General features: G+C 41.3%; 1 protein-coding gene across 2 annotated transcripts in view; it reads right to left on the bottom strand.

Annotated features, from left to right (window-relative positions):
- DMRT1 (doublesex and mab-3 related transcription factor 1) overlaps positions 1-15,890 on the bottom strand; it is a 96,221-nt gene that overhangs the window by 38,633 nt on the left and 41,698 nt on the right. For both annotated transcript variants that reach the window (XM_063081350.1, XM_063081351.1), the window contains one exon: positions 3,841-3,985. In XM_063081350.1, the coding sequence (XP_062937420.1) occupies positions 3,841-3,985 (145 nt within the window). The remainder of the gene's footprint in view (positions 1-3,840; positions 3,986-15,890) is intronic.

Here is a 15,890-nt window from a genome sequence, read left to right as displayed (position 1 = left end):
TAAAAGAAAAATATTGCCAGCCAAGAAAACTATACCCAGGCAAGGCTGTCTTTCAGAAATGAGGGAGAAATAGTGTACATTCCAGACAAACAAAAACCACAGGAGTTCACCACCACACAACCAGCCCTGCAAAAAATCTTCAAGGGAGTCCTGCATCTGGAATCAAAAAAATGACACTCACTCATACTACCAGCTATCATTCTGTTCAAACTCTCTATTTTTTCATAACTCAGTCTTGGTAGGTGGCATGTTTCTAGGAATTTATTCATTTCATCTAGATGATCTAATTTTTTAACCAACAATTATTCATAGTATTCTCTTATAACTCTTTTGATTCCTGTAAATTTGGTTGTAGTGATCCCTCTTTCATTTCTGATTTTAGTTATTTGAGTCTTCTCTCTTTTTTCTTGGTCCATTTAGGTAAAGGTTTGTCATTTTTGTGGATCTCATCAAAGTAATACCTTTCGGTTTCATTGATTTTCTATATATTTTTATTTTCTATTTCTTTTATCTATGCTCTAATTTTTACTCTTTACTTTCTTTGCTAGGTCTGGGCTTAGTTTGCTGTTCATTTTCCAAATTCTTAAGGTGCAAAGGTGATTGCTGATTTGAGGTCTTTCTTTTTTATTAATGTATACATTTCCATTAAATGAATTTCCCTTTTAGCAAAAAAAAACTCCAGAATTTGACCACTTGTCATCACCACTGCACTCCCACTCTTACTATAACCCTCTATTATCTTTTACCAAAATTACTACAACAGCTTCTAACTCACCTCCCCACTTCCACTCTTGCATCCCTACAGTCTGTTCTTAGTGATCAGTGGAATCATTAAAATCCACAAGACAGTCATGTCACCCTTTGCTTGAAACCATCTGCCTTTCATCTCACTTGAAATAAAAGCCAATGTGCTTGCAGTAGTGTACAAAGTCTGACGTGACCTGGCCCCGCCCCTCTTTCTGATCTCCCCCCTAATGCTTTTCAGGATATGGAAAAGAGAGAGAATGGCTCCTGCCCTTTTCACAAAGAAAAACTTTGAATAGCAGCAACAAGGCAAAAAGAAGACTCTGTAATTCTTCTTCCCCCAACATTCTATTTTCAAGTTACCATCATCAACAAAACCAAAAGAAAACAATGAACCTGGACTCATTTTATTAGATGGTAAAGAGAGGCTACGATCAAGTTTATCTTTAAAGAAACTGCAGAAATATTGATTTAATGAACAAATTTATGCGTAAGCCTGTAAAGAAGACTTTTAGAGTACTGAAAACAGTTTTTCAAATTATTTAGGCATCTCCACTTAGAATAACTGATATACCACTTAGAAATTATAACATTTAATAAAGCAACCAAAGGAATGCAACTCAAACTTGATAGAAATGTTAAATGGAATCATTTATTAGCCAGATTTTGCCAACTTCTCACAAATGAATATAACTCCCACCACTGCATCCTGTCCCTAGCTTTTGCCCCTCCTACCAAAAAGGCCTAACTTGCCCCCAAAGTACCCCTCACTGTGTCAATGCCGATGATAAAACTGAGGATCCAATGTCCCATGAGATGACCTCTGAGGTGTCCTTGTTGACCCCCCAAACACAATTTTTCCTTTCTCTTCCCACCTGCTTTGTAAAAATTTCTTTTGTTTTGTTTGTTTTTGGCAGCTGGCTGGTATAGAGATCCAAACACTTGACCTTGGTGTTATAACACCACGCTCTAACCAACACCAAAGCTGTAACCATGCTTTGTAAAAATTACATGCAATGTAAAAAAAACCCAAGATAGCACATATTCGGAAGTCATAAAGCCATATTTCTTTAAAAATTTAGCTGGGGTTTTAATTTAGTATTAATTCATACACTTTTCCATGATAATTCCAAAGTAGAGACTACTGAGATTTCACCGTAATTCTTCCTGGTTAACTCCCTCATTTCCAAAGCTTAAGCCTCTCGATTAACTGATTAATTATTAGTGAGTTGCAGAGGTACCACCAGGAAGCCCAGCCTGGGGCCTCCTCACACACCACACTTTCAAATGAACACTTCACCAGAAAAGTCTTCAGATATTCTAGTTGCTATTCACCCAGTCTTCCCCTGTGAACACTGGTACAGCTGGTTTTTCCTTTCCTGAACTGTAACCTCTTTTTCTGAGTCGCTTCCTTTTCTACTGTAAATTCAAATGCCTCTTGCTCCTCTCCAAATTCGTTCCTCTCTGCTCTAATAAATTGCCTCTTATATTTCTGTCTTTCTGCCCTGCTCTGAATTTACACCTTTTGTCTCAAGAACCCCTATGCTTCTAAAACATTCCATTGTTCCTGGGGTAAGAAGTTCAGGCAATTTCTTCCTGAAAGTGGGTTTCATTCCTGATTTTCTGTATGAACAACGTTTCTTTAACTGCTTCATCCCCAAATTGTACACTGGCTCCATCAGACAATGAATTAAGATTCTGACCTTTCATTCTTATGTTTCCTTATAGGACAAGCTCACTTACAAATACCAGATTCATTCATTCACTCACTCACTCAACCAACCAATAAACAAAAGGCATCACAGCAGGTAAAAAGGTGTTTTCTGTCTTTAAGGAGCTTATAATCCAGATAAAAATATCAAATCAAAGGCAGTATGAAAGGATCATATGAGCATACATTATACAGCACAAATATTTATAAAAGAGTTGTGCTTGTCCACTCCAGACAGAAAGTGATTATTAATAAAAGTACAAGTGCAATCAACAATGTGCACTTCAGTGTCTCTACAGCTCAAGCTAATTAGTTCCCATGACCTGTATATTCCACATTAACGAAAGTCCTTTTAGTTTATTTTAGTATGGCAAATAAAGCAAAACTTGTCCAGCTGTTTCAGACTCTATTGTCCTAAATATGGAAATTAAAGAATGGTTCTGATTTCATTCTCTAAAATTTGCTCTGCAAAGAAAGAAGTTTTCTACAGAGTCAAGTTATTTAGAAAATAAACTTCTCTTTTCATTCAGCTCAAGCGGTCTTCAAAACATTCATGGAAAGATTCATTTCACCTTTCAATGCTATTTTTACATGAACTTCCTGAAGTATCCTCGTACAGGGTACGTTCTAGTACATCAGTTTCTCTTCCAAGTCACCCACTACTGCCCTGCCTTCCATTTACTGCCTCGACTGAATATGCATCTCACCTTCCTAAATCAAAAGATGATGCTTAAATATGAAGAACTTAAAAACAGGATCTGGAAACACAGCAGCCATAAAAGACCTGCCGATCATCACAGTGTAAACATTGGGGAGAAGGTTAAAATTGAAGTTGAGGAACTGTGTATTTCAAAGTGCTTTGGATCATTAAACAATCATTTTTTTATTTTAAAGCCATTACATCAGAGTTATTTGCTTTGCTACTGCATAAACTCTGAGATCTATTGTATTCAAAAATGTTTTATTACGTTATTTTATTTTTCCCGGAAAAGATGAATACACCTTCAATTTTAAAATGAAAATCTTTGGGAGATAAGTATTCAATACACAGAAATTCATCTCACAAAAAATACCAGGACTTAAACCACATTTAAAGTGCCCCTGTACTTCATATCGGTCCTCTAGAAAACGCATTTTTAGCTTCTAAGTGGGAGTCTCATCTTATTGTTGCCATTCTAGGTATCCAGAAAGGAAAAAACATGGTATTGAGAATCAAGCAAAGCAAATCATTCCATAACTAAATACTTCAAAGGATACTAAGTTTCACACGGCAATATACCTTCCAGCAGCTCTTAACAGGTAATTGTTAGAGAGGGCTAGTGGCCCACTGTTGGATACGCACCCTCTCTCCATCCCAAATGCAGTCTGCATAACCAGACACCTACCACTGGCTTTGGCTTCCGAGTAAGAGGGGCCGTCCTCAAAAGTGAAGATCTGGGACACGCTCTGGCCCAGGTAGGAGGGAGGCGGATAGTAAGAATGCATCCTGTACTGGGAACTCACTGCATGGCGGTTCTCCGAGTTTTTCATCTGCTTAAGAAAAAAGAAGGAATACAATGAGGTCAAAGTTGCACTCCACAATGATTACAAAAACTGCCTAATTTTTTAAATTAAGGGAACAGCCAAATAAAGTTGGAAGTATCCTCCACCACCAATATGCTCTCTAGTGCACTGGCCCTAGAAATACTAGAACTATGCATCCTGAAGGTACCTTTTCAACCTTGCAGTCCCCTCTAAAGACCCCCTAAAATCCCCTCTGGTCATATAATGCTTGATTAACAAATACTAAATAAAGAGCACAGGGCTGGAGAGAGCCAACACAATCCGCTGTAACACTGACTAGCTTGTTTGACCTCACCACATTTCCTCATGTGTAAAACTGGCATCTTAAACCTTTGGTTACCTTTCAGTGTTCACATAAGAATATCTAGAAATGACGACAAAATGGCAGCACGCAAGCCATGGGTAGGAGTAAGCTGTGTTCATGAGTGCAATGCCATGCTGGGGCCTGTCACTCAGTGTCCATTCCCACCTCCTTCGAAGCTTTTCCCTGCAGCAAGGGATGGAAGTCTGGGATCTGGAGGTGATTTTGATTCCGCTCATTGGACACATGGAGTGAGATGGGAAGACAGCAGGGGGTACAAACTGTCCCTCCAGCAGCAGTGGCAGCTGACAGGAGGGCTCATTTGTTTTCCTGGCAACCAGACCCTGCCTTTGGGACCATGCAGCTTTTACGTAAATAGCAGTGAGTTCCCTGGAGCTTCCTGACCTCTCCTCCAAAGCTAAGGACACGTGACGCCACAGCTTAGAAGAGCCCCCACTTCCGTTTTCGTGGCCCTTCTGATAAGTGTAAGGCCCACTTCCATGGACATCTAGAATTGTTCTGTCTTCTGCATGGGCCTTGGTAAACATACAGAACCTTCAACACAAGATCATGTTGGGGCTCAGAAAGTGACACTCCAAAGTGAAAGCCTCAGAAACAGCCTCAAAAGCAAAGTTTTCCTCTGACCTTCTCCTGCCCGCCTGTCTTCCAGCCTTATTTTCCCCTGAGGCAAACCATAAAAATTAGAATCCCTCTTGCCCAAGGTGGGTCACAGAAACTAGAAGCCCTTCCCCAAAGCCAGCCATGAAGACTAAAATTATACTCTAAAACAAAAACAAAGCAAATTGCAAAAAAGTAAAATAAAATAATACTCTAATCTCTCCTGCCCCCTTTCTGTCTTGGAACTGCCCCCACTTCTGTCTCGGAACTGGCCATACAGAAAGTCTCTGCCCCACCATGTCTAGTGGTAGCATTCCAGATAGGGTGCTGACCGATGTCGTGAAGGAACAGCTGCCACACAGAGAAGCCACGAAGACTCTGGGCAGGCCTTGCTGGGTTTCCCCACTCATTAGCATTAGATCACACTTTTCCCATCTAATCACATTTCCACACTGCTGTCCCTGCTTCACAGAACCTGTAAGAACCCAAATGCGCCAAGGGATCACACCCTGATCACATAAGCCCTTCTCGGCCGTACCCCATCATGGCGCTGGTTGCCCTTCTCTTCCGCATTCTCCTTCCCACAGGTGCGAATCGCACGCCAATCAGCTCCCCCCCAAGCCCCATGCAGTATGCTAAATAGGGATTGTATTTTAAACCAATCAGCTTTCCCTTAAAGCCCTATATATATATGTGTGTGCTGCCTAATAAAACGAGCTCTCTCCGGTGGATCGTCAACTGGTGTATCGACTCGTCCTTTCAGAACCTAAGCAAAAAAAGGACAATTTCTTTCTCCCTTATCTTAGGGTCTTCATTCTGATGGCTCCCGTGTCACGTAAAACTGTGATACAATAAAATTTGCTATGCCTTCTCTTCATATTAATCTGTTTATTAGTTGATTTTTCAGAGAACCTTCAGGCGTGTTAAAGGGTAAGTTTTCCCTTGGCCCCAACAATCATACCTTCAAGCAAGAAAAGAGCTACAGCTCAATTACTTACATTGCCTTTAAAATATTTAATTTAGATGTCATTCACTTTTAAATAAAAGTCAATCTAAGGGAATGTTCAAGATAAACCAGTTCTGTTCAGAATTAAGTAATAATTTCAAAATCAAGTTTTTCAATCAAATGTTTAGAATGCTACTTCGTAAAGAAAATAGCACTAACTTAACAGAGGCTGGCAGGATGATATTAGGTACTGGGCTTCCTCAAGATTTTTAGTCATATTGACCTGAATGTACTCTGACAATTATGGCCTTGCCTGGTGGAAAGGCCCAAGTTTCTGATTCCCATATGATACTTCGAGAAGCTCAAAGTATTCATTACTGATCCTCCTACTGCTTCCCAGCTCAAATGTCTGCTTTTTGGGGTGAATTTTTTTTCCTTGGAGAAGCAAAGACGACTCCACGACAGGTAATTTCTTCCTTTTGAGTGAGGTTTATCTGGGCAAGTCTCCCTTACCCCTTCTAGTTTGTTTTTCTGAAATATATAAGATGGCATCTCTTCTAGATCAGTCACCCTATTTTCATTTTCTACCAGCTGATATAAATCTTGTCTAAATAAGAGACTGAGGAGCAAGCTATCCTTGCAAAACAGCCTAAGGGGAAAAACTGGTTACCCTAATGAGACAGCCCATTAAGGAGCCATGAAATCATTTTTGAGGGAAGGGGCAATCAATGATAGCTGTTTACTACACAGGACCTCGTTGTCAGTTACATCAGTGCCTTCCAGTGTTCTCTTAATGGGCATTCAAGTGTCCTGGGATCCTGTTAAAATGTAGATTTTGATGCAGTAAGTCCGGGTGGGGCCTGAGAGTCTGACAGCTCCCCAGAGATGCTGATTCTGCTGGCCCTCAAACCTCTTTCGTGACAAGAAGCCAGAATAAATGATCCTTTTTCTCATAGTTAGCACCTCTAGAAACTCAGGACCAAAGGAGGACCTTCTATAAAATTCTTTTTACCAATTGTTTACAACCACCAAGTTTCCACCTGGACTGAAGGAGGGTGAAAATTATGTAAATAGCTATTTTTCATTTTCATTACTTTTCTTTCTATATGTAAAATTCCCCAGAGCTAAAATAATTTTTTCAGGGGTCTGCTGCCGTCTAGAATTGCTGCAGAGGTAATAACAAACTCCAACACCCTTTGAATTGAAGAGCCATTTCTGCCTCCGTAGACTTCCCTCAAGTCAATTACACAGTCTGAGTAATGAACATTGAATCAGAAGCAAGGTGCCGACTTTTAAGTGCAGAATGCCGTAATATAAATAACAGAGCCTCCCGCTCTGGGTGCTGAGTTAGTCAGATCTCCTTCAGGTTTGACAATATCTGCAAGTCAGTTCTTCAAGGAAAATGCTTTTCAATATTCCCTGAGTACAAGAAAACAGACAGCATTTGAGCCTGCAGGCTCTGCAAAATGCTGGATTTTCTTCTTTTACTATGAAAGTTTATAAAAAGCTCCTTGTCAAAATGTTTGAAATATTTTCACTGTGAGTCTACAGCAGGGGTCAGCAAACTTTTTATTGTAAATGGCCGAACAGAAAACATTTTAGGCTCTGCAAACCATAGGGTAGGCAATTGGTAAACGAATAAGCATGGCTGTGTTCCAATAAAACTTTATTCATAAAAATATTCACTGGTTCTTAACCTTCATTCCCACTGGAATACAGGAAGAGGACACCCAGCACTGGTGCCTGGGCTCTACCCCTGGAGAATCTGATTTAACTGATGTGGGATGTGGCCTCGGCCCTGGGTCTTTTCAAAATTCCCCAGGTAATTCTAAAATGACACTAAGACTGAGAGAACCACTGCTCTACTATTACTAACATATCTTCCACACACCTGAGAAATGCAAGAACCCAACATCCCATATTAACTAATAAATGCAAAAGGTTAAGTCTGACAAATAGACTGGTCAGCTGCTGCCAACCCCAATGTGTGCATTATTTTAAAAGCAATTCAGCTAAATGATTGAGTTCTCTTTTTTTCTTCACTAAAGCTTACTGGAAAATAAACACAAATTCAAATCCATGAATATGCTTATTTTTCTCTTTAATTCCATTTCTATGCTTTTATAAAGCATCAAACAAGGATTATGTGGAAATAAGAACTGAGTTATTTGTATGCAAACATTCCATCTTCCCAATGAATTCCCAAGATCACTGAGCTATAAAAGACTTCCAGCAAAAGAAGAAAAAGATACAAAGGGTCAGACTCCCACTGAAGTAACTAAAATGTGAACTTACTGAGGTCATCAATCACTTCAGCTACATCCGATTCAAAGAATAATCCACAAATAACCATCCACGTGACAACTTGCACATAAGGAAAAAGGATAGTCGCATGTTTTTTTAAAACATGAAGTTAAAATTGAATTTTAATTCACCCAGAAAGCCCAGAAAAAGGTGTGGCAGAATGTAATTTAAAACTCAAAATCACTTCCTGCTCCCCTCTAACTTAAAAAAAGAAAAGAAATCACAATCCTGATACTTTTGGCTTAAACAAAATGGAAAAATACTAAAAAGCCTTTGAAACTTGCTGTTTTACTTAAAACCAATATTCTCAACTGGGGACAGCTTGGTCCTCCAAGAGACACACTGCAATGTGTGGGACACACTTTTGATGGTCACAACTTGGGGGGAAGGGCATGCTACTGGCAGCCAGTGGTAAAGGCCAAGGGTGCTGCAATAATGCACAGGACAGTGCCCCCCACAATGAACAATTTTCCGGCCCAACGTCTCAATAATGCCAAGGTTGAGAAACCTGCTTTAAAATAATCTAATACTCCACTGTGCTCAGCCCTTCTCTTCCAGCTAAAAGAAAACAGTAAAGTTCTACTGAGGGATAGAAGTTGCTCACAAATTAAAGCAACTGTTCAGTTCTGCCAAAAAATTTTTTTCCTTCCAGCAATGCTGCCTTGTTTCTTCTCAAGATTCTATTTTTTATTCCTTTAAATTAAACAAATAAACAAACTGAGTAAAACCTAAGCAACCGAGATTCCAGTGAATTATGACTACTATTATTATTAGCATGTGGTAGCTGGCAAGAGAGAAGCATGTTTTATAATCTTATTACCCACCCCCGGTCTCTGAACCAGAGAATGACCTACAGATAAGAGCTGGGCTGGCAGAGCATGCACATGGTGTTAGCATTAACCCCAGAGGAAGGCTTAAGAGTTTGAGGTTTCATTAAATTGTTGAGAATATTCATCACAATGTAACTGAACCACAGGCTTCCTTTTATACACCTTAGCCACCCGACCTTAAAACATAAAAACCTAACTTCTTTAAAAAAAAAAATTCCTAAGCGTCTATTAACGCTTCAGATAGGAACAGTGTCTGGTCTTACAGCGAACTGAACACCCCATCCAGGTGAATGGCTAAAAGGGACTGGTGAAGACCAAATTGTTGTCGGGTTGTTTTCTAAGCGTGGCTCAGCTGCATACAATTAGAGTTGATGTAAGAAGGGACCAGTCTTCAAGAGAAGAGTTATTCTACAGAATAACATTCCTAATTGCAAACTCTGATTTCGAAAATAATAGTGTGAAGATTCCCTTGATGTTGATACTTCCCTTTTAAACTGCAAAATCCACATTTGGGAGCAGACTTTGGTTTTCTGAACAGAAATCTTTTTATAAAAGAAGGCTGTGGAATTCCACATCTGCTGGTGATGCTGAGTGAAGGTTGAGGCTGACTCTGCCCTCTTTAAATGATTTCTTTAGTTTTAATGGAAGCTTCTTTTCAAGCCATCTGAATGAGATACCTGTTCCCCCTCTCACCTAACCACACACTGTGAGCTGTCCTGGGCCACAGACCTTACCTGTGCAAGGTGCTTCACCCGGAAGGCCCCATTCACTTCCTGAAATACACACCTCACTCATCCGCTGCCATTCCACACTTCACAGCTGGAAAGCATTATTTTAAATACTCAGGCTAAAAATGATTGCTATTATGCACACACTTCAGAGATGACTGAAAGACCAACAGGCCAAATGCTGAGTCATGTGGCACAGGCAGATGCCCCACAGCTAAAACCGTCCCTCCCTCCTTCCTCCCCCTTTCCATCCAGTCCTCTGGAGATTCATTCTCTTTCTCCTAACCTTGTTACTTCCTCCTCTGCACTCACCTGGCTTCTCTTAGGTGGCCAAGTCACGTGACACCCTCCACGCCCTCCCTAGAGGAAGAGAAGCAGACAGAGAGCGGGAGATGGGCCTTTGAGAAGACTCAGCCCCTTCCTTCTAAGGGGTCCCTGCAAAGGCCAAGGAATCCTTCCATGTCCCCAGAGGAAGGTGCTGAGTGTGACGGTCAGCGAGTAGATGCTGAAGAACGTAAGAGCTGTTTCCCCCAAAATGGAAAGGCTGCTCTTCCTCCCCTGAGAGGAGGTGGGAGGGGAAAGAAAAAAGAGAGAAGAGAGGACGCTTGTACAATATGGCAAAGAGAACAAATAATTTCAGAAATATTACATCCAAGATGTTTTCAGTTGCAAACCCCAAGTCTCCCAAAGCTTTAGAAAGTCTGTGACACACGCAAAAACAAAGGAAAACTTGTGTGGGTGGAGTTTAAAAAAAAAAAAAATTGAAGGAAAGGAGCTAAAGTCCAAGTTTGGATTAATAGCAGAGTAGATTTAAAAAGAAAAAAAACAACAGCCATAAGATGTACCATGGAAAAATAAGCAAGTCATTTGGAAATATGGAACCAAAACTGACTATGAGACCATACAGCAAGCCCTCCCCTAAACCGTAGAAACCCCAGAGAGGGCATAGGACAGAGATTCACATCAGTCTTGAATAAACTTTAAGGGACAAAAACCCCATATCAGGACTACACTTAGTGGTTCATTTTGCTTGTCTTTATCAAAAAAGCAATTTAGATGTGAATAAAAAATCCAAATTAATTTTTTTAACTTGTGTTGCTCAGCTGATTTCACCATCTGCATCAAGAGCATTGACGGAACAAAGTTTACTTTTCTAGACTATTTTCCAAAAGGCAGAACTGCTACCCCTTACAGGGCCACAAAATATTTACGTTTGCAATCAGCATATATATTTTTTTTTTCTTTTTTTAAAGAATGGTATGGAACTGAATAAAATGAAATAGAAAATATATGAGAATTCACTGCATATTGGTATGGGGAAGAGCTGTTTCAAAAAACGTTTCATTTTGTGTTTGTATTTGTGTGTAAATATATACTGGATCAGTTTACTGTGGGTCTCAGTCTAAAATGTATGAAAAATGATGATGTATAAGCCAGGTAAAGGGAAGCAAGTACCTTACTGATTGATTGATTGATTGATTGATTGACTTTTGGCACTGGCTGGTACAAGGATCCAAACCCTTGACCTTGGAGTTTGCAAGTACCTTTAAAAAGAGGTACGTAGCAAGAAAAGTCCAGATTATTAAAAATGTTTCCTTTTCCTGGAACCTGGAAGAGTCTTGGTGCATTTCAGGGGGTTCACAAAAGAGAGGGGACAGTCAATTCAGATCAGTCTCTGGCTGGGACTAGCTCAGTGCCTTCCTCATCTTTTACAAATCTCTGCAGGATTTTCCAGCTCCTAGGTCAGAAACTTACATCTTCCAGAGTCACAAATCTAAAATACAGACCCTGCCTGACCTCCCAACTGAACTCATGTATATCCAGGCATAAATGCTAGTGTCATTTATGTAAAAGCCACAGGAAACAAAGCTTCAGTAAAATAGCTGGAGGAAAAACATATACAAAGATTTATATTTTTAAAGTTAGGCTGATAATTATCAGAACATAGAACTCTCCACCCCCCTTAGCATATCAAATCTCTGAAAGCATTATATAACACCTCTTATCATTGCTGGAGGGGGCTTGTAGTGATGACATTCTTAATGTAATTTTCCTGAGAGAATGTTGGTTATTGACTACAGGACTAACAGATTTCAAAGGAAGAAAATAAGTGTTTATTGAGAGAAAGATACTACAGAGACTTCTCCTGTCATCTGAGTCCTCATACTTTCAGAATAAACATAAGAAGAAATTGCTCAGATTAAATAATTTGGTTCCACTCACAAAGAGATTAAATGCAGAGGGCAGGATTCAAAGCAATTCACCCCAGAAGCTCCTGATACTTCTCTCTACTAAACCAACCCATCTTCTCAATGCTGAATGAAGATATTTGCTTATTACAAAGACCTACTCACTGCCTTTGGCTTTCAACAGCTCTTCACATTTTCTCTCCTTTTAGAGCAAATAAGAAACGGGTTTTTTTGATAGTCTGAAAATGAGAAGAAAAGATGCCCGTAACCACACACTCAGGAACTTTAGTTTTAGGACCAAAAGTATCAGAGGCATCCATCTCTCTTCCCACTTTGATGGACAAACTTAATTAACCTTTGCTACTCTGTTCCAACCTACTGTTTTAGACAAAACTAGTGACCCAGAAACAACATGTTACCATCACCATCTCCACGCTGCGACATCAAGAGATATAGCCCTATCAGCAGTATTGGGAAATAAGCCACTTGGCTTAGCTGCTCTAAGAAATATGGATTATATTCATGTCACACATGAGCTGTCAGAAACATTAGGATACTTTTAGCATAAATCAGCAGTGTGACGGGTGTCTTATGAGCCCTGAACATGACAGACTGCCTGGAGGGCAAGGTGAGGCTGTCTGGGGCCACCTTCTACGTGCCAGCACACACACATACTTGGCCCAAGCTGGCATGAAAGATTCCAGCGCAGGCTGGTGGCTTCTGATGGGGACACACACCCAGCTTGTGGGTGGCGTGGAAAGGCCCTTCCCACTCAAAGGCCATGACAGAGAGAGTCCACCTCTAAGTAAAAGATGACGCAAGAATAACCGAAAACATTTCCCTAAAGTACACGAAGAGTGTGTGTGTATGCGTCTGGGAAGGCTCTGAACCATGCTTGAGCCAGCTTGTTTAGGGATTCTCCAGAATTGCAAGGCTCCATACAGAGAAGACCAAGCAGTGTGCACTGCCCTAAGAGGCAGAAAGAGACAGTGGGAACGAATGTGCCCTCTGCAGTCAGGTACGGCCCAGTCACACAGCAGCTCCCCTGTGTGTCAGCTGTGTCACCTCCCCGAGCCCCCGTTTCCTCACCCACAAAAGGGGCTAAAAATCCTTGACAGGCGGTGTTTAGGAATGAGATGAAGCCTGAGATATGCAGCACCCAGCACCACCCGGCTGCCTGCCCACTGCCCACTGTCCCCTCCTCTGCCCTCACGGGACCGCCTGCGCTTCTGCAGAGGCAGCAGAGGACCGCTCTTCTGGAGCGGAGGACGCAATAACTCAGACAAAAAACCTGCCCGTTCCACACTTTAAATATTATTTTAAGTACTTAAACATTTTGTTGAAATTTGAAAGAAAAATCTATTCTCTGAAATTTTTCTATTTTTGATGTTTAGAAAGTTGAAACCAACTCAAGATCCTACACTGCCACTATCCACCAAACACCCACGCACACGTGCACACACACGAGGTAGGGGGGAGAGGGAGAAAGTTCCAGACTTTCACATTTTTTGTTTTTTCACAAATACTCAAGACATGGAATTATGGTGTCTGGACTACTCCTCCCAGTACTGGGTGATTAGAACTAGGAATTGCCAAAAAGAAGGATTGTGAGAAGGAATGTGATGAAAAAAAGGTGTGAAAAATAAAACAAGGAGATAATACTTTTTCCCTGTTTCTCAGTCTCCTGATGCACCCCAAGAGGCCGTGTATCTCAAGGGCGATGCCCACAGAGCCAGTGCCATACCAAGGAGGGGGCACGCAGAGCCACCCATTCTGGGAGCAGACCATAAGCTTAGGGGTGCACTCTCCACAGGGAATTTTTTAAAAATAGTAAGACCCACTAAAAGCCAATCTGCTTTTAATCATCACCATGCACTGGCAATTCTAAACAACAGTGGTGATAAAACATCCCCACCCCTACCCCCGCCTTTTGGCAGGCCACCACACAGGGCTCATCTTCCAAGAGGCATCACGGCTCTCCCCAGGAAATCTCCAGACTCTGATCGCAATAGTGTTCAGAGAATGACACATGTCCTTTGATTCTTCTTGCTCATTCACTCCACTGTGGGCTAGTAGTTGAGGGCCTAGCACAGCGCCATGTGCAGGGAAGCCACTTGATAAGAATGATTGATGAATGAATGGCGGAGTTTCTTATACACGCTGAAATATGGTGGAGATTTTTTTCTAACCCTATTCTTTTTATTTTTCTATTGTATTTCTAATATGTATTAAAAAAAAAAAAAAAACAAGTCAAACCTGTCTCTGTTATGCATTCTTCTGATTTTGGTCTTTCTTCAAATAATGATGGAAACTTAACAGACCACAGAAATATGGACTCCCAAGAAATGTGAGAGCTGCTCATCCATGTACTTAAACATTCTGAAAAACAACTAATTTCTTATCATATTCAGAGCTACTTAGAAAAAAAGTAAGCTAAAAAGGCAAACACAAATAGATAAGATTTTGGTCACCAGCCCAATCAAATTGAATCTGAAAGCTTTCAAAACCTGTGATCTAATTATCTAATTTTCAAGCAGACTACAGAATCCCCAAATGACTTTTATTTACTAACCTGATGCTATTGTGTCAGAAAATAGGTAATGTAACAACCTCACAACAGACTGATCATATACTTCCTTCTGCCTCCAATTCAATTGTGGAGCAGTCCCTGAAGTACACCAGCCCTTATAAGGTTTTCCAGATCAACTGAACTCATGTAAGAATGACAATGAATCTGCAGGACAGCCCAGGATCCATCTAAGATTCCCAAAGGCTCCTGAAATCTGAGGCTACACTCTGTCAGGATTTCCTGGGGTGCCACTGGACTACTTCAGCCAGGCTGAGAAAACAATCCCTTAGGATTTCCAGGGCCTAGCTCCTTCTCCTAGATCTCCTCTGAGCAGAGCTGCCTGTTGTTCCCCAGTGCCCTACGTTTCCAGAGGCCAGTTCTACTTTCTTCTGGAATCCACGTTTTTAACCAAAACAGTGTGCAAGAATGTCTCTCGTGCACACTACTGTAGCTATGGGAAATTCCTCAGCCCCACCTCTCACCATCTGTCTGGGTTCAGCGTCTAAGATGCCCACCGCCACCCTCCCTAAGCTCTGGCTCCAGACAAAGAGCCACCAGGAAAACTGTCATCGCAGGCACCAGTTCTTACAAACAACTGCCCTCACTGCAGGATCAAAAGCATGCAAGTCATTAAGCTTTCATCATCTGTGAAACAAAACAGCAATTCCTTCAAGGAAAGGTGTAATAAAAATCAGATGATGACTGTCACGATCATCACGAGTCATCAGCAAAAAAAGAGACAAAACAGCAGTTCCTCGGTGAAAGTGCATGCAGGTAACATGATGATAGTTTAGAAACAGAAAGCCAGGACTGCATGTGTCCAGGCTGCAAGGCTGGGTGACAGGATGGCCCAAGGACTACTGCTGCTTACAGGGCTGGCTAGCAAATGGAAGCTTTTCCCCTGCAGGACGAAAAATATGTTGTAACTGCCCATGGCTGAGACTTGACAGGCCGTTTAAGGAAAGTTCATCGTACAGGCAATATGACCCCCTACACTTGGAGAGACTGGCACCTTCAGTTTCACTGGCTTTACTTTCTACGGTCGATCACAACTTTCGAGTTTCTTTAAACAGATTTCCCAAGGCTGGCCTACTGACCTGGCAGGCCCAACCACTCCATCTTCACTGGGTACCAGACGGCAGGACCCACTTGGATGCATGTTAGAAGCCCACAGAACGCTGGACTAGCATAAAGGCATGCACAGGGCTGCCATAAAAAGGAAGGAAAGCTGTTTCTGTTTCTGCTTTTTGAGTAGTGCCTTGTTTCTCCTGGTGGCAGCTTCCTGGGGGTGTGGGGGAAGGGTCTCTCCCTTGGTTGCTGTCCTACTTTTCTACCTTCTTTGTGGAAGGCCCCCAGCTGCACCTGGAGAGCACCTGTGCTGCTCTCT

The sequence above is a fragment of the Cynocephalus volans genome, chromosome 16 (genome assembly GCF_027409185.1).
Source record: "Cynocephalus volans isolate mCynVol1 chromosome 16, mCynVol1.pri, whole genome shotgun sequence".
NCBI lineage: Eukaryota > Metazoa > Chordata > Mammalia > Dermoptera > Cynocephalidae > Cynocephalus > Cynocephalus volans.
The sequence above is the reverse complement of the archived record's forward strand: the minus strand, read 5'-3'. Positions and strand labels throughout refer to the sequence as shown.